This window comes from Phaenicophaeus curvirostris, chromosome 3 (genome assembly GCF_032191515.1).
Source record: "Phaenicophaeus curvirostris isolate KB17595 chromosome 3, BPBGC_Pcur_1.0, whole genome shotgun sequence".
Taxonomy (NCBI): Eukaryota; Metazoa; Chordata; class Aves; order Cuculiformes; family Cuculidae; genus Phaenicophaeus; species Phaenicophaeus curvirostris.
In genome coordinates, this window is record NC_091394.1 from 49,337,674 (window position 1) to 49,358,846 (window position 21,173).

General features: G+C 43.7%; 1 protein-coding gene across 3 annotated transcripts in view; it reads right to left on the bottom strand.

The window, feature by feature from the left end:
- ROCK1 (Rho associated coiled-coil containing protein kinase 1) overlaps positions 1–18,905 on the bottom strand; it is a 96,251-nt gene extending 77,346 nt beyond the window's left edge. Inside the window, exon 1 of one of the 3 annotated variants that reach the window (XM_069853953.1) lies at positions 18,034–18,885. In XM_069853953.1, the coding sequence (XP_069710054.1) occupies positions 18,034–18,126 (93 nt within the window). In that variant the 5' untranslated portion in view covers positions 18,127–18,885. Of the gene's footprint in view, positions 1–18,033 lie in introns of all 3 variants that reach the window. The other 2 variants (XM_069853955.1, XM_069853954.1) reach the window with 2 other exon arrangements.
- Positions 18,906–21,173: the final 2,268 nt, after the last annotated feature.

Genomic DNA, 21,173 nt, shown 5'->3' on the forward strand with positions numbered 1-21,173 from the left:
GAAACAAATCAGAGCACACTGACATGACATTTTCTGTTCCTCTGTCCCGCAGACCATTTTGAGTAGCTGTCATTTAGTTTCTCATTAAGCAGAGAGCAAAACAGATGAAAACATGTTTCCTAAAAAATACACAAAAGCTAACGAACGGCTGTTTGGCTTGCATCCAACTTCTATGTGTTTTTCCCAGCTTTTACGAAAGCATTTTTCGAGCACCCGATTAAAAAACAAAAAAAAAAGCAGCAGTGTTTTCTTGGAATTCTACATGAACTAAGGGACTAGTGATACCTAGTATGTATGTACAAATACATATATGTAACCAGTAGTTCAAAACCCATAGTCAGTCAGGTCAGGTAGCATCTGCTGCTTCCCGTTCATACAAACTGTATACCTGTAGACACTTAGTAAAGCAGGCTCCCAACTTCTAAATACTACAAAAAAATTAATAAGGGATCTTCCAGAACGTAATTAAAGAGTAGCTGAAGCACCTCCAATTCAGAGTTAGACTTTCGTCCTTCACTTCACCTACCAGAAGTCCCTACTGGACAGCAGAGCCAATTTCTAAAGAACTACGTAAGTACACATATGTAAACAGTCATTTTGGAAACAGATGCTTGTTACCACCCATGGTCATTTTAAAACTGAACATACTTATCTATCCTCAGAAATAAAGAGGAAATTAAGAAAACGGTTACATATTTTCTGGTATTCAAGAAAAACACACTGCCATTGAAGTAAACTCTGTAACTGGAATCTGAGTTACTCAGAGGCAACTTGATTTAGAATAAGAAAAACCCAACCATTTGGCATTAGAAAAGATCGAAAAGCAGAAGAATGTGTGCGTGTACACATCCCAAACAACCAACCCATAAAAATAATCAAAAAACCCTGATCTATTACTTCCATTTTGATAGACAATTTAAAAATTGTTTGCTTGGCAGGAGAGATAAGAAGGACCAAACCCAGCAACACACTTTGCACTTGAAAAACTACAAGCAATGTGTGATGCAAAGCTCTATACTTTAAGTCTTCAGAAAAGACAAGCAATGCAGCATTTCATCTCATAGTGTCACATAAAACACACTCAAAACAACTCCTTATTTGCTTCAGTCAAGATATCGCACTGTTTGAGACAGAGTGAATAAAAAAAACCTGAATTTTGTCTCGGTTTAGAATCACTGTAGACCAACTTTAGGATCATATCACATGCAAATGTTTAGAGCTTTCTTTCTTGCTCCTTCCAATTTGGATTTAAGGGACAATCACAGACTCCTAGACTGGTTTGGGTGGGAAGGGAACTAAAAGATTGTCCCGTTCTAACACCCCTGCCACAGGCAGGGACACCTCCCACTAGATCAAGTTGCTCAAAGCCCCATCCAATCTGGCCTTGAACATCTCCAGGGATGGGGCAGCTACAGCTTCCCTGAGCAACTGCTTCCAATGCCTCATCATCCTCACAATAAAAAGCCACATGTAAATCTCCACCCTTTCATCTTAAAACCATTACCTCTTGTCCTATCCCTGCACTCTCTGATCAAGAGCCCCTCCCCAGCTTTCCTGTAGGTCCCCTTTAAGTACTGGAGACTATAAGGCTGCTGTAAGGTCTCCCTGGAGCCTTTTCTCCAGCCTGACCAACCCCAGCTCTCTCAGCCTGTCCTCCTTTGGGAGGTGCTCCAACTGTTCCATGTCCTTCCTATGCTGAGGACTCCAGAACTGAATGCAGGGGTCTCATGGGAAAGTAATGGAGCAGGTGATCTTGAGTGCTATCATGAAGCACATGCAAGAGAACCAGGTGATCTGGACCAGTCAACACAGGTTCACAAAAGGCAGGTCTTGCCAAACTAACCTGATCGCCTTCTATCACAAAGTGACTCGGCTGCTGGATGAGGGAAAGGCTGTGGATGTGGTCTTCCTGGACTTCAGTGAAGCCTTTGACACAGTTTCTCACAGCATTCTGCTTCGGAAACTGTCAGCCTCTGGCCTGGACAGGCGGACACTCTCCTGGGTGGAAAACTGGTTGGATGGCCGGGCCCAGAGAGTGGTGGGAAATGGTGTGAAATCCAGCTGGAGGCCAGTGACAAGTGGGGTTCCCCAGGGCTCAGTGCTGGGTCCAGCCCTGTTCAATGTCTTCATCAATGACCTGGATGAAGGCATTGAGTGCACCCTTAGCAAGTTTGCAGACGACACTAAGCGGGGTGGAAGTGTCAATCTGCTGGAGGGTCGGGAGGCTCTGGAAAGGGATATGAACAGGCTGGACCACTGGGCTGAGACCAGTGGCATGAGGTTTATCAAGGCCAAATGCCGGGTCCTGCACTTGGGGCACAACAACCCTGTGCAGTGCTACAGACTAGGAGAAGTCTGTCTAGAAAGCTGCCTGGAGGAGAGGAACCTGGGGGTGTTGGTTGACAGCGACTGAATATGAGCCAGCAGTGTGCCCAGGTGGCCAAGAAGGCCAATGGCATCTTGAATTGTATCAGAAACGGTTTGACCAGCAGGTCCAGGGAGGTTATTCTCCCTCTGTACTCGGCACTGGTGAGACCACTCCTTGAATCCTGTGTTCAGTTCTGGGCCCCTCACCACAAGAAGGATGTTGAGGCTCTGGAGCGAGTCCAGAGAAGAGCAACAAAGCTGGTGAAGGGGCTGGAGAACAGGCCTTATGAGGAACGGGTGAGAGAGCTGGGGTTGTTAAGCCTGGAGAAGAGAAGGCTGAGGGGAGACCTCATTGTTCTCTACAACTACCTGAAAGGCCTCTTCTCCAAAGTGACACGGGACAGGACAAGAGGGAATAGCTTCAAGCTCCGCCAGGGGAGATTTAGGCTGAACATTAGGAAAAAATTCTTCACAGCAAGGGTCATTGGGCACTGGAACAGGCTGCCCAGGGAGGTGGTTGATTCACCTTCCCTGGAGGTGTTTAAGGCACGGGTGGACGAGGTGCTAAGGGGCATGGTTTAGTGTTTGATGGGAATGGTTGGACTCGATGATCCAGTGGGTCTCTTCCAGTCTGGTTATTCTATGATTCTATGATTCATGAGAATGGAGTAGAGGGGGAGAATTACCTCTCTCAACCTGTAGGCCACAGGTTGCAGCCCAACATACAGTTTGCCTTCTGGGCTACAAACTCACGTTGGTGGCTTATGTTGGGCTTCTCATTCATCAGAAACCCACATTCTTCTCATCAGGGCTACTCTCAATCCATTCTCCGAATTTTAAATTCAGATACAATTGCAATTTATAGTTGCCATTTAAGATGAAACATATTTAACAAAATATCTAACAGTAGTTTTTCTTCTTGTCCATTTAGAAACTAGATTTATTGAGTATGCATTCTGTGATTGAATTTCTTTCATCTCTTCAAGTGACTAAACTTAAAGATTTTTCTCCTGAGGTCTTTTTGGTTTTATTCCGATCAGATCCGATGTTACAAGACAAATGACATGAACATTGTGCTCCTCAGCACAGACCCCATATTCTGTAGAGTCACCTCAGAAAATGGGGCCTTGGTACAATGGCTGAGAAAGCAATTTGTACATGTTGTATGTATAGGTAATTAAGTGCTTAACAAGCTCTGCTGCAAACATATCTGTTGTACTGATTCAAGAACTTCACTGATGTTTTGAAACCAAAGCTAGAAAAAGACAAATGGAAAAACAACCAATGATACACTGTACAGTTATTTTCTCAAAAGCTTGAGAATCAATGAACAATAGAACAGCCCAGATTGGAAGGGATCTTGAAAGACTGCCTTGGTCCAACGATCAATGGGAGAGGAAGCCTATTCAGATTATGTGAATAAAAACCACTGACTACCAAGTGATCTTTAAATATACTGTTTTAAAAATATCTCTAATGTCTCAAAGTTAACTTTAATTCAACTACATATTAGCAAACTTTATACAGATAATTCCTTGTGCCATTTTCATGTCATCACACAGGATACAGAAATATACTCGTAGTTCCTTCTAACAAAATCTCAAGTAGGAAACTGTAATTTCACAGTATTGAAAACAAAAACTCCTATCAATAATTCTGAAGTTTAAATTGAATTTGATGTGCTTTTATTTTAAAGGAAAATGCATGGCAGGAGTTCATGGTTTTCATCATATATATATACACACACACGTGTGTGTGTGTACAAAATTATCACGAACGTACCAAACAGAAATCTTATTTCTAACCAACTCATTGCATGATGATCTCAAGTGATTAATGAGGCTTTTCACAGGCAGGCTTTCTGGGACACCTATGAAGCACACCTTCAGAAGTAAAAGGCAAGCAACAGTTGCACATGAATTTGTTAAGACAGAAAAAAAACCTACCTACTCATTATGTGGGCTAACAAGGAGAATTGTTTCAGAGAACTAATGAAATTTATCCATAACAGCTTTCAAACTATTTAGGTCAATGAAACATTTTGGTGATCTTTCCCTCTTTACTCTAGTGACTGCACTACTGGAAACTATGGCAAACAGAAACAGCCTTCTGTTACACTACTGCATATTATCTGCACAGCACTGAATGCTGTAGCTCATAAGTTTAGCTGCAGATTAAAATACATGATCTTTATTTTAACACCTTCATATATAGGTACATCAGAGCTCAGTCAAGCAGTACTGAAATTCTCCTTAAAAAGCATCAAATTTCATTCAGCTCTTCTTGTCTCAAATTTTCCTCTATAGAAAATAAAATAAATCTCTACCACACAGTCTATGCAAAGTCAACGAACACCATGAACATTAAAGTTTTCATGCTACTAAAAAGGTTAAGGCATTGTAAAAATTTGCTTACTATATTGAAAGCAAAGGAATTTTTAGGATCACGTACCAGTATACACTAACATACAAACTAATCTTCTACACTTAAACACAGTATCTTGCAATCCTAAATTTATGTTCAGATAAATTAGTTTCCCCTATTTATCTGTGGGAACATCTGTAAATAAAGAAAATAAAACTCTAGCTCAAAATACTTGAGAATCTGAAAGCAATGGCTTATATTATAACAGCAGTTTAACACAGCATCTTTGTTGGCATGTTTACAAACAGACTCAACACCTTCCTTTAAACTTAGTTTAAAAAGTCTTCTTACGGAGATTTTTTTGGTCATTGAATTTGTGTGGCTTGAAGCCAGATGTCTGTTTTTCAAATACATTATGGTACTACCAGCGAAATTTCCCTACCTCTTAAAATTTGAGTACCAACAGTAGCTTGCCTCCACACCATCAAACCCACAAGTAAGGAGGGGCAGGAGGACAGCACTTCCTTATTCTAGATGCAGGAAATAGAAATTCAAAACACTCTCACAAACCGCCTGAAGAAATCAGGAAGCCCTGACTTAAGCCACCATAGGCCAAACAAACAATTTCAATCCCAAAATCATCTTTAATTATCATCTTCCTAACTTTTCCAAGGCTCATATTTGTATTTACATCTTACAGACAGACAAGACTCCCTTCTACACAAAAAGCTTTTTTTTTGGTTCTTGCACCCTACTACCACCCTGTAAGCAAAATATGTTTTGTGTTCTGCAGTTAGGAATATTTAGAAGTACCAAAGGACAACATAACTGTCTGATACCGCACTGATGCTTCCTATTTGTTGATATTTCATTTAGGAGAAAAGAAGATAACAGGGCACACAAACTTTGATTTCAACTGCTTAAACAAGAGAAAGTATTTAAATGGAATTATTTACTTTCAACAATCTCAAAGTCAAATGGACAAACAGGGCTTTTTTAAAAAGCTATTAAGAATGATGTGATTTCTGGAAGGCAAATACCCACTGCATGAGTTTAAGAATTAACACAAGAGCCTACAATTAGACAAGACTGGCAATACTGAGAAAATTACTTTTTTTTGTCATCTACCTAATTAGTTGCTCTTCGTTTTCACATTGCAACTTGATTACTTCTTCCATGATATAAGCGAAACAGAAATTAACTGATCTAAACAGTGAAGAACATGCAATCTTAGTAACAGGCATTCCCCTTCCGTATTAAAACAAAATTAAGTGATTCTTGTGTTGTAGAGCTGAAGATACAGGTATCTCACCCAGCTTAAGCATCAGCTCTTTTGGTTAACACTGCTTCCACTCCCTTCCAGATGAGGAAAGGAGGCTTTATCAACAAATCAGCTCATTTCTACAGCTCTAGGATGGATAAGCTGCACTTCATTATACCTGAAAACCATTTGTTCATCATTATGCAACTCCAAAGTAAGCAAGACCTACAAGAGATTGTCTAATCTTAAGTATGAGCTTTAGCTTCAAGTTGCAAGCTAACTAAAGGCTGTCTTTTCCCACTGTTCTGAAAAAGTTACGTTGATTCCTACTCCTCTGAGAAAATAAATATATTTTGTGAAATCATCAGTTTACTTCTGAAAGTAATTCTTAAAAAAATCATAGTCATATTCCATTTTTTCCTCACTTCTGATAACCTATCACTCTGTAAGACAATTTCTTTTAAAATTATGCGTTAAGATCTGACTTTGATTCTATGCCTATGAATTTGTCAAACTGCAATGAAAAAAGGTATACCAAAAAATTCCTTTTTTCTTTCCCCTCGAATCTGTGGTTCTCAGACTCTCTTCCACATGAATGTAGAAAGAATTATGATAGAAACTATTCTTTATATTCAGGCGAAGGGAAGTAAAGACTAACCAGAAAGGCTTCTACAGGTACGTCAGTCAGAAGAGGAAGGCCAAAGAAAATGTACCCCCACTGATGGCTGGGAGTGGTGGAGGAGGCTGAGGTACTTAACACATTTTTTGCCTCAGTCTTCACTGATAACCACTCTCCTCACCCCTCCTGGATCATGGGACAGCAAGATGGTGACCAGGGGGGTAAGCCCCCTCCCACAGTAGACAAGGATCAGGTTCGTGAACACCTGAGGAACCTGAACATTTATAAGTCTATGGGACCTGATGAGATACATCCCAGAGTCCTGAGGGAACTGGCAGATGTGGTTGCCAAGTCACTCTCCATGGTATTTGAAAAGTCATAGCAATCAGAAGTCCCTGGTGACTGGAAGAAGGGTAATGTTGTGCCCATTTTTAAAAAGGGCAGAAAAGACGATCCTGGGAACTACCGACCTGTCAGCCTCACCTCTGTGCCTGGGAAGATCATGGAACAGGCCCTCTCAGAAGCTATGCTAAAGCACGTAGAGGACTTGGAGGTGATTAATGGAAGGCAGCCAGCACAGCTTCACCAGGGGCAAATCCTGTATGACCAACTTAATGGCTTTCTGTGATGGGGTAACTGCAGCAGTGGACGTGGGTAAACTGACGGATGTGATCTATCTGGACTTCTGTAAAGCCTTTGACACAGTCCCTCACAACATCCTTCTCTCTAAATTGGAGAGATATGGATCTGATGGGGGGACTATTTGGTGCATAAGAAAGTAGTTGGATGGTCACATTCAAAGAGTAGTGGTCAACGGCTCAAAGTCCAGATGAAGATCCGTGACTAGTGGTGTCCCTCAGGGGTCTATACTGGGACCAGTGCTGTTTAATATCTTCATCAATGATACCGACAGCGAGATTGAGCGTAGTCGCCATATCAGAAGGACAGGATGTCATCCAGAGGGACCTTGACAGGCTGGAGAAGTGGGCCTGTGAGAACCTCATGAGGTTCAGTAAGGCCAAGTGCAAGGTGTCCTACACCTGGGTTGGGGCAATTCCTGATTTCAGTACACGATGGGGGATGACGCGATTGAGAGCTGCCCTGCAGAGAAGGACTTGGCATGCTAGTCGATGAGAAGCTCAACACAAGCTGGCAACGTGCACTCACAGCCCAGAAGGCCAACCGTGTCCTGGGCTGCTTCAAAAGAAGCGTGACCAGCAGGGCAAGGGAGGCGATTCTGCCCTTCTATTCCTCTCTTGTGAGACCCCATCTGGAGTACTGTGCCCAGTTCTGGAATCCTCAACACATGAAGGCCATGGAACTGTTGGAACGAGTCCAGAGGAGGGCTACAAGGATGATCAGAGGGCTGGATCACTTTTGATACAAGGACAGGCTGAGAGAGTTGGGCTTGTACAGCCTGGAGAAGACTCCAAGGAGAGCTTATAGTGACCTTCCAGTACTTAAAGGGGGCTATAGAAAAGCTTGAGAGGGATTATTCATAAAGGCTTGTGGCGATAGGATGAGGGGGAATGGGTATAAACTGGAGAGAGGCAGATTTAGGCTTGATGTAAGGAAGAATTTCTTCACTGTGGGAGTGGTGAGACACTGGCACAGGTTGCCCGGGGGAAGCTGTGGATGCCCCATCCCTGGAGGTGTTCGAGGCCAAATGAGATGGGGCCTTGGGCAGCCTGATCTAGTGAGATGTCCCTGTCCATGGCAGCGGGGTTAGAACTAGATGATCTTTAAGGTCCATTCCAAGCTAAACGATTCTATAATTCTATTTCAAAAGTCATGACAGTTGTTGCCAATGTGAGCACAGTAAAAACTTCCAAGTTCTAATAAGCCCACCATTTGGCTGGCATAATTTTTAGCCTTATACTCCTACAAAAGAGGATATATAGCACCTAATAGCAGGTTTGAATGATTCCAAGACCACCACAAACCATATCATTGGTATGTCGGCAATTGTTGGTTTGCCAGTAAACTTGGTAGTAAATACAGTTTAAGAAGGAGGACAGCAGCTCACAGAAGATGTATTAGAGCAATAAACGAATTGTTTGGTAGACTGAAGAGGCAGAAGAACCTTTCCCCTTCATAAGGGGAGAATAAATTCTCTCAGCTTAATACTTGCAGGATTCTTTCCACACCTACAATTGGGCTACTTTATAAGAGGAGATTATTATACATTGTCATATAAGGCTTCATAACATAAAAGGGCTCATGAGGAAATTCTGCGATTCCACCTCTATAAGAAAGCAGTGTATAACATCAATTCAAAGATGTAAAGCATCAGTATTACCTCTTTTTTTCAATTACAGTGTATGTTGTGTCTGGTATTGTTCTGCACAACCTGGCATCTGCAAAAGAGCATGGTGCAAGTATAACCTGCACAAACTTATTGTCCTACCTTCAGTCTCACTCCTCCCTAAAGGTTTTTACACACATGCTCCTACTCTACCACCTCCTGGCTGGAAAGGCTTTCTTCTCTCCTAAGTACCTAACACAGAGTCACTCCACATGTGTAGTCAAAGGGGCTTGTGGATCTCAATGGTGGAAGTAACATGCTGGACTGTCATCCACACTCTAGGAAGATGCTGCTTGTTGTACTGACAGCTTGCGCCCCAGCTTCTATCACAGGCATCCTCTCCTCTCTCTTCTCCTGCTGTTCCCCAGGGACAGGTTCCTGTCCTGTCAGTATCTAAGTCTTCTACATTCCCATGCCAATAAGTAATTCCTACCCAGCCTTCCTCACTGCTTTCCAGAAGGAGAGTGAAGTACACACACAGATACAGAAAACACAATGCTACCAAGATTCAGAATCATAAAAAATTGAAGTGGCACCACAGGAGTGTAAACTGGACAGAGGAAGGCATATTTAACTCTTTCCCTCCAACAGAAAAATTCTACGTCTAATCAGTTTCAACTGCAGTCACAAATTACATTTAATGAGTTTACCAGTTCACAGCAACTTTTCCCTCAGAGATGAACCCTTATGCTTCAGATCTACAAATCTGTGACTGCCTCCACGCAGAAAGTTCCTTCTGGTCTTCTGTGGCAGATGCCTTTCAGAAGAAAATTATTTGAGCTACAAAAATGGTTTACTGACCAAGTTAAGAAGGCCAAAACATTTAGCAAACTCTGCAAATAAATGCAAAATGAGCACTGGCAACTTCTGCTTAGTTTTGGTGAATTGTATTCTCCTCTATGAAGCATCAACCAAGTAAATGTACTGCTGAGAAGTGAAAACTATGTGTAGCCCAAAGAGGCTGGGGAGTCTACCTCCTCTGAAATATCCAAAAGCCATCCTAGGCTAATTGCTCTAGGTGGCCTTGCCAGAGCACAGCAGGGTAGACAAGACGACATACAGAGGTCACTTCCAGCCTCAATCATGCTGTGAAATGATGAACACTTGTACTCAACAAGATACTACTTTCACTGTGCACATGGTATTAAATATTAAGGCATGAGACTCTCAAATCATCTTCCAAACTATTTTATTTAGACAGAAAAGACTTGACTTTTCTTTAGAAGCTTCTAACCAAAATATGAACATAAAATAAATAACTTGGTTTTTATCTCAAGATCTCCATTTTCTTGTAATAGTAAGCACAGTATTATCTATTAGTGGCCAGGATGAGATGAATGCTCTGACCATCCTTTTTTCACATCTCCCCATTTGAAATAACCATTACAGCTATGATACAAATCCTACTAAATGCCTTCTGAAAAATATAACTTGCCAAACCACAAAAAGGGCAAATTTCCTAGTTGAAATCTCCTTATGTTAGAAAATACTTCTGGCCTCTTCTTTGGAAAGTACATTCCAGATGACATAGCTAGTTTTGTGTAGTTAGGGCATTTTTTTTGGCCATTATTTATTTGCTAAAAAAGAAGTCCAGTCTCCATAGAAACAGTATTTTCATAGTACTCAGGGTCTACACAGGAAAACAGCCATCTTGTATTAATGGATTTATATGTGGATATCTAACATCAATAGACTTTATCAAGAAGTATCAGTTTTCCTCCAAATATACTCCTTAATACACCCGAATTTTAATGCGGCACCATCTGAATACTATGCAGCTCTTAAGAGAAAGAGGATAAAGGCATAATTACTCAATATTTGCATAACTATCAGAACTCAGAGATCTTGTAACAATATTTTTTGAAGTGAATATTGTGACTCATGTAAGAAAAAAACAGGTACATATTTCTCTTGTGTTTCCAGATCAGTTATAAGTTCTGTAGCTCACATACATCCAAGCTAGAAACACATTTATGTAGTTCCAACCTACAGCCTAAAGAAAGCCTGAGTTTGTATAGTATTTTCTACAGGGGTTTCCAAGCATCAGGTCTTTGCATGATCTCAGACCATGCAACTGAAAAAAAAAAGCCCAAGAAAACATTCACATAATTCTCAACTCTATAAAAGAAACAGAAACATGAATGCATATTAGAAATTTAAGATAGAAAGCTGAAATAAAGAAATCAGCAGTTGAATTTAAATTAGTACTGTCCCCATGATAGTCTGTATTGTATAAATATTGACAGGGAGTGGCAATCTTTCAGTTAGTTAAAGCCAATCCTTCACAAGATTTTGAGTATCAGAACAGACTTTGACCTGTGCTCCAGTTAGAAACTGGTACTGACCCTGTGCTGGTTCTCTCCTAGCAACACGGGTAGCTGACCGCACCAAGCAACCACTGCTTGTCTAGACAGTCTCTAGGCTGCTGTAACGAAAGATGCACCACAGCATGTTATACTCTGCTGATGTTGTCTGGATATCCATCAATACTGAAAAGTGCAAGAAGAAACCTGACTAGAGATTACACTACAGGAGATCCAATCATCTCAGCAGAGAAAACCACGATGGACACAAAAGTGCTCCAAACCACTTTTCTTCTTCACAAACATCAAGTTTCAGCTCTTCTTCAACGACTGTTAATCAGGGGGTTTATTCTGGCAGGCTACCGAGAAAGCTAAAAGATGGTATTATTTGCATTTCTTTTAAATGAGCTATAAATGGGTGTTGTCTGCATAACATTTACTGTTTTACCAACACTGTCTCATCATCCTGGCTTTATTGCTTCTTGAATGACTGGAAAAATTAAGGCAGAGGCAGAATAGTTTTCAAACATTCTCTAATTTTGTTCTCAAAGAAGGTAGTTCAGTTTTTCAGTATCTCTTAACTGCCATTTCTTGATGACAAAGGAGTTTCAATAAATAGCATCAAGCAGCATCCACCAAAAAAAAAAAGAAAATTACATGTTTTGAGACCTCTCAAATTAAAGATAAACATCCTGTATGGAGACAAATTTCTCAATATTCCTCAGTAAGAGACCTACAAAAGCTTTTTATTTTTAGGTATTAAAATACATCCCAGGGAATTTTGCTAACAGCAACTGTGAGGCTACCAATATCATTTGCTCAGAGAGATTTTAAGTATTTATAAAGTTCTCAATAAGGGGCTCCTGAAGCTGTCATTGTCCTCAAAGATCTACAGATGAACAGGTTGATTTTCAATTTGTCCAACGAACAAATTCCAGGTGTTTCCCACTTCCTTCCCACCACCATCAGGAAACTAAAACATTCCACGGTTGCTACGGACAAGGCCATTGTTTACTAATATTTTTACTTGATAAGAGCATTTATAATCTACTACAGGGTTTTGGTTGGGGTTTTTTATTCCTCTTGCTGAAACACATCTTAACATGAACTTTCTATTACTGTTCTTGATTAAAACTTTTTATAGGAAAAATAACTACATTCCTACAGCCTCTAGTTTAATGAGCAGCAGAATTGGCTAAGTGAATTGTTTTTCCTGTATAAAACCTACCACACACTGTGAATCAAATACTAATATTTTCACAGTCCCACCATCTCTACTTTTAACTTTCTAAAGGCTTACATATTAAAAAAAGTCTTCCAAGAGATGCAACCCAAGAGACCACCAAGTCACTGCACTGCCAATGCCACCTTACAGCTGCATTTTACCTTTGATTAACATAGCACATTAAATATTTTATCAACCTATACACTTCATAACTATTAGTAATGTACAGGTAATAGTAACCTGCAATAGTATTTTTGCATATAAAGCTCAGATATGGTCACCTGAAAGACAAAGAACTGTATTTCCAGGTCACTGAGAAGTCTTATTTTAGATCTAACCACAGGATCATTCTCATCAGAAGGGACCTCCAAAGATAATCTAGTTCCAACCCCTGTGGCTACAGGCAAGGGCATCTTTCATCGACCAGGTTGCTCAAAGCCCCATCCAACCTGACCTTGAACACCCACAAGGATGGGGCATTCAAACTCCTCTGGGCGACCTGCTACAGTGTCTCATCACCTTCATAGCAAAAAAAACCTCCTCCTTATGTCCAACCTAGATCTATCCTCTTTCAATTTAAAACCACTGGTCCTTGTCCTGTCTCTACAGGGCCTAGTAAAAAGTCTTTCTCTGTGAGAGAGACAGTCAGATATTGCCTCCAAAGATCCTCAAGTAGAGGATCCTCCTTCTCTGTAGGCCTGCTCTCAATCCATTCAATACCAGGTCTGTACTGATGCTGGTGACTCCCCCAACCCAAAGCGCAGGATCTTGCACTTGGTTCAAAAGAATGACAGAACTGAGTCCAAGGAGATTTAGGTCAATCATGACATTTCCCCTTACTTTGAACTACCTCCAGACAACTTGCAGCATTCTGAAGCTGACAATCCACAAATGTTCAGATTCTGCTTTTTCTATGCATGAGCCTCATTAGCAAATGAGTAATCTTCTCAGATACCAAGTTTCTCTAGCATTTTATCACTCAGATTCTAACAGCACAGTTACTGTGGTTTCAGTGACGACAATTTTCAACAGTTATTTTGATAAATAGGAACTTCTGAAGTAAAGGTATTTCAAAATTACATTCTTAACTCTTTATTTATCTATTTACCAAATTCCTAACTATAATATCTTCAAAAGTGCTTTCCAATAAGTTAAGCACAAGGGGGAAAAAAGGGTCCGGTGAAAATACAGATTTAGAACTCAATCCCAAAGATGATGAGATCATCTTGCCTTTTCCAGTGCAAGACAGATGAACATGAAACACACCTGGGAAAAACAGGTGAATCACACACTGTACCTGTATATTTTTGGTGCAACAAAAATGGAAACCTCTTGAGACTAGATAAAACAAGTTTGTCATATGCGGTGTTTACTGTTGTCAGTTAATTTGAAGCCAAACTGCTGAACAAGTGAAACATTTCACATCTTTCAAGATAAAGGCCATCAAAAGTCTGAAGTTTCAAAATCAACTACTCGAGTAATTTACTAAGTTCTTGAATAACAGAGTCACTCAAGCATCTACATAAAACACAAAAAGACTCTTTGTCTTTGTCTCCGAGCAGAGAGAACATTGAAAAGTATTTTCATGAAAATTTACTAATTATTTTTGAATCAAAAGCATAGGCAGCTTCAGGTCAAGATGTCCTCTATCCATTCACTTGTTACACCCCTCTTTCCACACTCACCAAAATCCGAAGCTTCGCAAACTTCAAAGATTTCGTAAGAAACATAGAGGAATGACAAATCTGTTTTTATTCCAAAACTCTTGCAGAAGTATGCTCATTCCAGTCCTTAATATCATTAATGAGACACTAAGCCCAAGTTAATAGCTAGTCACTTACATTGCCTTTGGCTCTACTTAGCACACCTATGGTATTCACCAATATTTGATCACTGCACACCCTAGAGCGTGACAATCCAACTACCGCAGCCTTCACAGGGCTACTAGACCTTTTTAGAACTGTAGGATTCCTACTACCCAATATTATGGGGGGGGAGGGAAAGCAGTACATGATGCCATGGCTTTGGCCTCCTCATGGTTCACCAATCAAGACAACCCATTTATGATCTCCCAGACTAGTACTAAATCAAATGTATGGAAGCACCAAAGAAAAACAAATTTATAGACATTTGCAACTTTGTCTGTTTTCTTAGTCTGATTTTATTATAGCTGCATTAGAGAAAACAGGAAAAATAAACACATCTCTCTCCTGCACCTCAGCTTCATGAATTTCCTTCCTGCAGCATGTAAATCAAAATTACATAGTCCTCATTGTAACTTTTCCGCCTGCTCTGTTGTCAGCACTCTTCTCCCACACCTTCCTGAAATGGTAACACGCCTTCCTTTGTAACAGCCCTCCCCCCCACCATCTTCTTTCTTTAGTGTTCTCATAATACTTCTCATGCATTTAGAACCATACAGAACCTTATGACATTTACAAAAACCAAAATGGTCACAAAACTAATTTAAAGGATACCCCATACTGCCTTTTAGTCTACAGGGCCTATAAAAACCGATGGGGAAGGAAATCAAGAATAAAAGCAAAACAAAGTAAAGCTAAAGAGGATAAAACAATCCTAAAATAAGCTAAGGACATTGCTGAGACCTCTCTTCATGCAACCAAATAAAGTGTGTTTCCTCAATCTAAAGGAACTCCAGCATTTTAAGCCTAGATGCACAGAATATCAGATGCTGAAATTCAAAGCATCTGTGCGTCAGTTACTTATATATTACCACTCAGATACAAAGTTAGTTAGCAACTTTACTAAGAACAGCAAAAGTAATTATAAATAACATCAATTCACAACTTCAACCAAATGGAAAAAGGTATTTAGATTTAAAGGTTTTACAAAAAAAGGATTTTTTCAAATGTAGTCCGATCATAAAAACACTATTTAAGTGTTCCCAGACTAGAGCCTGACTACTCTCCCTCTTCAACCAGGGCCTGAAGGGAGGGGAATGCAGCATTCACCTTAGAAAATATTTAAAGTACAGATCAATCACACATACTCCAAAGCATCTCTTCCTTAAAAACATATCCATATAGATTACAAAGGATTTGATACATAAGAGTACCTTGGGCCAAGAATTATGCTTGCAGTGTGAACCATCACACTAAGAACTGGTATATAAAATCTGAACTCTTGAGAAAGTGTTAGGATACTTAAATGATACAGAAAAGACTCCAGGAACCAACTCAGAGTGAGATATGAAAAAAAGCGAAAGCCCAGCCAGCAGACAGACTGATAATAATGACCATAAAATAGTGACCATAAAATAGTGACCATAAAAAGTTATACTGCCAGCTGATTTCTTCAGAAACAACACTTTCTTTTTTAATTAGTGTTAGAACAGCATCTGAAACTAGGAGTAGAAAGAAAAAAATAAACAACCCCCAAAAAAACTAACAAGAAAAACCCAACATAATTTTCATGAATATAGCTCAAGAAGCCACCTTTAAAAGAATATGCACAAGTCTGCTCAAAAAATCTCATAAGACTGTCACTTTAAAGGGCACTTTTAAGATACAAGATGCAAACACGCGTTCTGAAACTGCATACAAGCATGACAGGAAGAATCCCAAACTGACTACAGCTTAGCTCCAAATTGCAGTCAAGACAACTGACAAGCGACAAATCTTTAAACTGATTAAAAGGTGAAGGAAAACATGTAACCTCCTCAATATCACTGTAAGAAGATTCCTACTGTACGCCCAGCATTAAAGCACATGCCAGCAAATTGAGTCATGGTTAACGTAAAAGTCTGGACTTCTACTTCAATCTATAATCTTGACATCTAGCAACAGAAGCTAGGTGAAGTGTCAGATTTGACAGCAGTCTTGAGTTATCAAAACTGACACAGTATATCCTAAGCATCAGAGCTCTTACTAGCTGTGTTTCCAAGATGACAGATACATAAACTAAATCAAAAGAAGCAAGTTAACTGGAAGATACAGTGCTATTTTCCCTTGTGGCAGCAACATCTACAGGGCCCAGCTTTTACCCAGGGATGGAGCTGCGACCTGTCAACACTTCAGAAACTCACAGATCAGTAATAAGCTAAACAGAGAGCACAATATCATGAACTCTTACAGATTCTTTCATTAGATTCTTTTCACCTCTCCGCTGGCTTATGCTCAAACAAACTCTCTTCTAAAAGCCATGCAGCAGAAGATGAAGAATGACTACTAAGAGCTATCTCCACACCCACGCCTCCCTTCCCCCCTCCCCCAAACCCAAATGTCAGAGTTCATACTAGGAACGAATTCAATTTACTTGTGTTCTCCTCCAACAACAGAAAGCCAGACAAAAATTACACTAAAGAACTTTTATCTCTTGCCACAAAGAAAAGCAGCTCTCTACATCAGCATAAAAGCACAGATTACAATTTGCTGCTACTGAAGGGCATTTCTCAGCATATCTAAGCACTCAGCTACATCCCAAACAAACCGGCTGGATTTGGCATACACTTTGTTGGGGTACCTTTTACAATCAGAACTGAAATATCATCCACTTTGCCAAGCAACTACCAAATGAGGTTAGGTTTGTGTCAGGAAGTGTTATGGTTTGCTTTCTTATGACGCGTTTGTAACACTGACAGCACTGGAGAGACCCACTGAACTGCCAGGTACGATCAAATAGGGAACAATAAGCAAGCAGCCCTCTATCCCAGGCCTGGCACACTGATCACTTGAAAATGCATTTAAGCCTCTACCATGGCCCCTTCCCCACTGGTAAGGGCGTATTAATCTTAAAGCTGTGTTTTACATATCAATCCCCAACATAAGAATACGGAACTCTTGGAACGGGCCCAGAGAAAGACCACGAAGATGATCAGACGGCTGGGGCACCTCTGCTGAGGACAGGCTGGGAGAGAGGAGAAGGCTCCGGGGAGACCTTAGGGCAGCCTTCCAGTACCTGAAGGGGCTACAGGAAAGCTGGGGAGGTACTTTTGACAAGAGTATGGAGTGATAGGAGGAGGGGGAATGGCTTTAAATTGGAAGGGGCAAGATTTAGATCACATACTAGGAACAAATTCTTTACAATGAGGGTGGTGAGGCACTGGAACAGGTTGCCCAGGGAAGTTGCCCCATCCCTGGAGGTGTTTGAGGCCAGGTGGGATGGGCCTTGAGCAGCCTGGTCTGGTGGGACGTGTCCCTACCCATGGCAGTGGGTTGAAACTGTGTGATCTCTAAGGTCCCTTCCAACTCAAACTATGCTAGGATTCTACAATTTGCAAACCTCTGCACTGGCTGAAGTCAGCGCTGCGGCGCTCAACCACAACATAAGAGGACTTCACTCTTCAGAACCCCCATGGCTGCTGAAGACGGCAGCGGCACATCCCAGCTATTCATAGCCGGGGCTGGCACTGAGGAACTCGCCCCTGTGACAGTCGGCGCAGGCAGGGAACGACGCTGCCGAGCCCAGGGCAGGACCGGGCGGGCTCGGCCCGAGCCGCTCTCCTCGCTCACAGGCGCCGAGTAAACAAATGCCAGCGCGGAGAAGCGTGCGGGGTGACTCAGCCGGGAGTGCGAGATTCGGTCCCACAGGGTAAGGAATTCGGGAGACGGGACCGGGCTCCCTACTCACCAGCAAACAGTCCACGTTCACTTCGGATTTGGGGTCCTTTAAAGTCACGTCGATTTTTTCAAACCGAGACTCAAAACTTTCTCCTGTCGACATGTTTCCAGGAAATTCAAGAGAGTTTCCCTTATTCCAGAGCAAAGCAAGGTTAAAAATAACGGGGTGGGGTGAGGTGGGAACCCCAAACAAACAGGAACGAGCGAGCACAAAAGAGAAACCGCAGAGCCCGCACCGGGCTGGGGAAGCGCTTCCTGCGAAATCCCTGCGATCCCGGGCGGCGGAGGCTCCCCCCGCCGGGGACGGAGGCTGCCGCTTCTCCCCCTGCTCCACGCAGGCACCTCCCGGGCTCTCACAGCGCCGCAGCTGCAGGTTTCCTCTCCCTCCCTCCTCGGCTCGGGCCCCGGCGTCTCAGCAACCTCATTTTCCCAGCCGGGGAAGCCGCCCTGTGAGCCAGAGTAGCGGTTCGTCCTCGCCCCGCACGGAGCGGGTCGGTGCCGGGTTCCGAAGGGGAAACCGGGAGAGAAAAGAGAAACCAACAGAAAATAAAAACAAACCACCCAGTCTGCAGGCACACCAAAAAATATAAGGGAAAAAAAACCCCAAAAACGTAGGAAACTCGTGTCTCAGCGCCGCGGGGTCGGTGCTTCCATGAGCAGAGGGCGAGGGATCCTTGGGGGAGCGGCTGCAGCTCTGGCGAAGGGATCCCGGGAGAGGCTGCGCTTCTGACGCGAGAGGGATCCGGGGCAGCAGCTCCTCTGGAAAACAAGATCCCGGGGCAGCGGCGGCTCCTCTGGACGAGGGATCCCCGAGGGAGAGGCTGCGCTTCTGCCGAAGGATCCGGGCTGAAAGCGGCTTCACCGGCCGAGCGACGGCCGCAGCATCATCCTTTCTTCCTCCCTCCTCCCCGCCGCCGGCTCCGCTTCTCCCTTCCCTGTCCCCTCCCCCGGCTGGAGACCCGGCAGCCCGGAACGCGCTTCGGGATGGGACCGGCCCGAGGCCGCGGCGGCGGGAGGGGGAGCGGCTCAAGGGGAGGGGAAAGCGCACGGTCCGGCTGTGAGGGAACCTGCGAGAGGCACCAACATGTCCGCCTTCCTGTTTGAACAGCTCGGCGGGGGGAGGCGGCCGGGACGCAGGCGCGAACGGCGCGTGCGCGGCGGGGAAGGGCGCGCGGGGGCGGGGAGCTGTGACGCGAGCCCGCCGCGCGGGGCGCGCGCCCCCGCGTCACGGCCTCCCCCCCGCTTCAACGGTCACTGCGGGCGCGCGCCAGAATCGCACAGAAAATCACAGAGTCACCAGGTTGAAAAAGGCCCATGGGATCATCGAGTCCAACCCTTCCTATCAAACACTAAACCATGCCCCTCAGCACCTCATCCACCCGTGCCTTAAACACCCCCAGGGAAGGTGAATCAACCACCTCCCTGGGCAGCCTCTAACAGTGCCCAATGACCCTTTCCATGAAAAAAAATTTCCTAATGTCCAGCTTGAATCTCCCCTGGTGGAGCTTGAGGCCATTCCCTCTTGTCCTGTCCCCTGTCACTTGGGAGAAGAGGCCAGCTCCCTCCTCTCCACAACCTCCTTTCAGGTAGTTGTAGAGAACAATGAGGTCTCCCCTCAGCCTCCTCAAAGCTAAACAAGCCCAACTCCTCATAAGGCCTGTTCTCCAGACCTTTCAGCAGCTTCATTGCTCTTCTCTGGACTCCCTCCAGAGCCTCAACATCCTTCTTGTGGTGAGGGGCCCAGAACTGAACACAGGATTCGAGGAGCCGTCTCACCTCTGCCGAGTACAGAGGGAGAATAACCTCCCTAGACCTGCTGGTCACGCCGTTTCTGATACAAGCCAAGATGCCACTGGCCTTCTTGGCCACCTGAGCACGCTGCTGACTCATGTTCAGTTGCTGTCAACCAACACCCCCAGGTTCTTCTCTGAGTAGCTTTCTAGACAGACTTCTCCTAGTCTGTAGCACTGCACAGGGTTGTTGTGCCCCAAGTGCAGGACCCGGCATTTGGCCTTGTTAAACCTCATGCCATTGGACTCAGCCCAGCAGTCCAGCCTGTTCAGATCCCTTTGCAGAGCCTCCCGACCCTCCAGAAGATCAACACTTCCACCCAGCTTAGTGTCATCCGCAAACTTGCTAAGGGTGCACTCAATGCCTTCATCCAGGTCATTGATGAAGACATTGAACAGGGCTGGACCCAGCACTGAGCCCTGGGGAACCCCACTTGTCACTGGCCTCCAGCTGGATTTCACACCGTTTCCCACCACTCTCTGGGCCCGGCCATCCAACCAGTTTTCCACCCAGGAGAGTGTGCGCCTGTCCAGGCCAGAGGCTGACAGTTTCTCAAGCAGAATGCTGTGAGAAACTGTGTCAAAGGCCAGGGGAGGTTCAGATTGGACATAGGAAAAAAATTCTCACAGAAAGGGTCATCGGGCGCTGGAACAGGCTGCCCAGGGAGGTGGTTGAGTCACCACCCCTGGAGGTATTTAAAATACAGGTAGATGAAGTGCTCAGGGACATGGTTTAGTGGCAGATAGGTTGGACCAAGACCAAGAATGGTTGGACCAAGAGGTCTTTTCCAACCTGACAAGTCTATGATTCAATGCTCACAAGGGGTGCACAGCCCTCCTCCTCCTCCTGCCGCTGCGAGGGACAGCGGCAGGTTTGACAGCCTGGGGACCAGCTATGCCCTCATCCCTCTTGTCCCTCTGTGTGCCATCCACGCTCAGGCTTAGGGTCAGGGCTCGGGTGAAGCTTAGAGGTAGAATCGTAGCATCCTGGAATGTCCTGAGTTGGAAGGGAGCCACAGCGATCGTTAAGTCCAGCTCCTGTCCCTGCACAGGACAACCACAACATTCACACCATGTGGCTAAAGGCATTGGCCAAATGTTTCTAGAGTTGTCCTCACTGTGCACAGTTGTTCTGGGCTCCTGCTGCCAGGGAGCCAAGCAGCACATGGTAACAAGCATTGTGATTGTCCTCTACAAGGACAGGAGATGGACTCAATGATCCTTGTGGGTCCCTTCCTGCTCGGGACATTCTGTGATTCTATGAACGTGGCCCCTGCTGGCTGCTGGGAGGGGGGAGGTGCCAGTGAGGGTCACTCAGCTCAGGGTGTCCAGGGTGCTTCTGGCGTCTCCGACCTTGAAG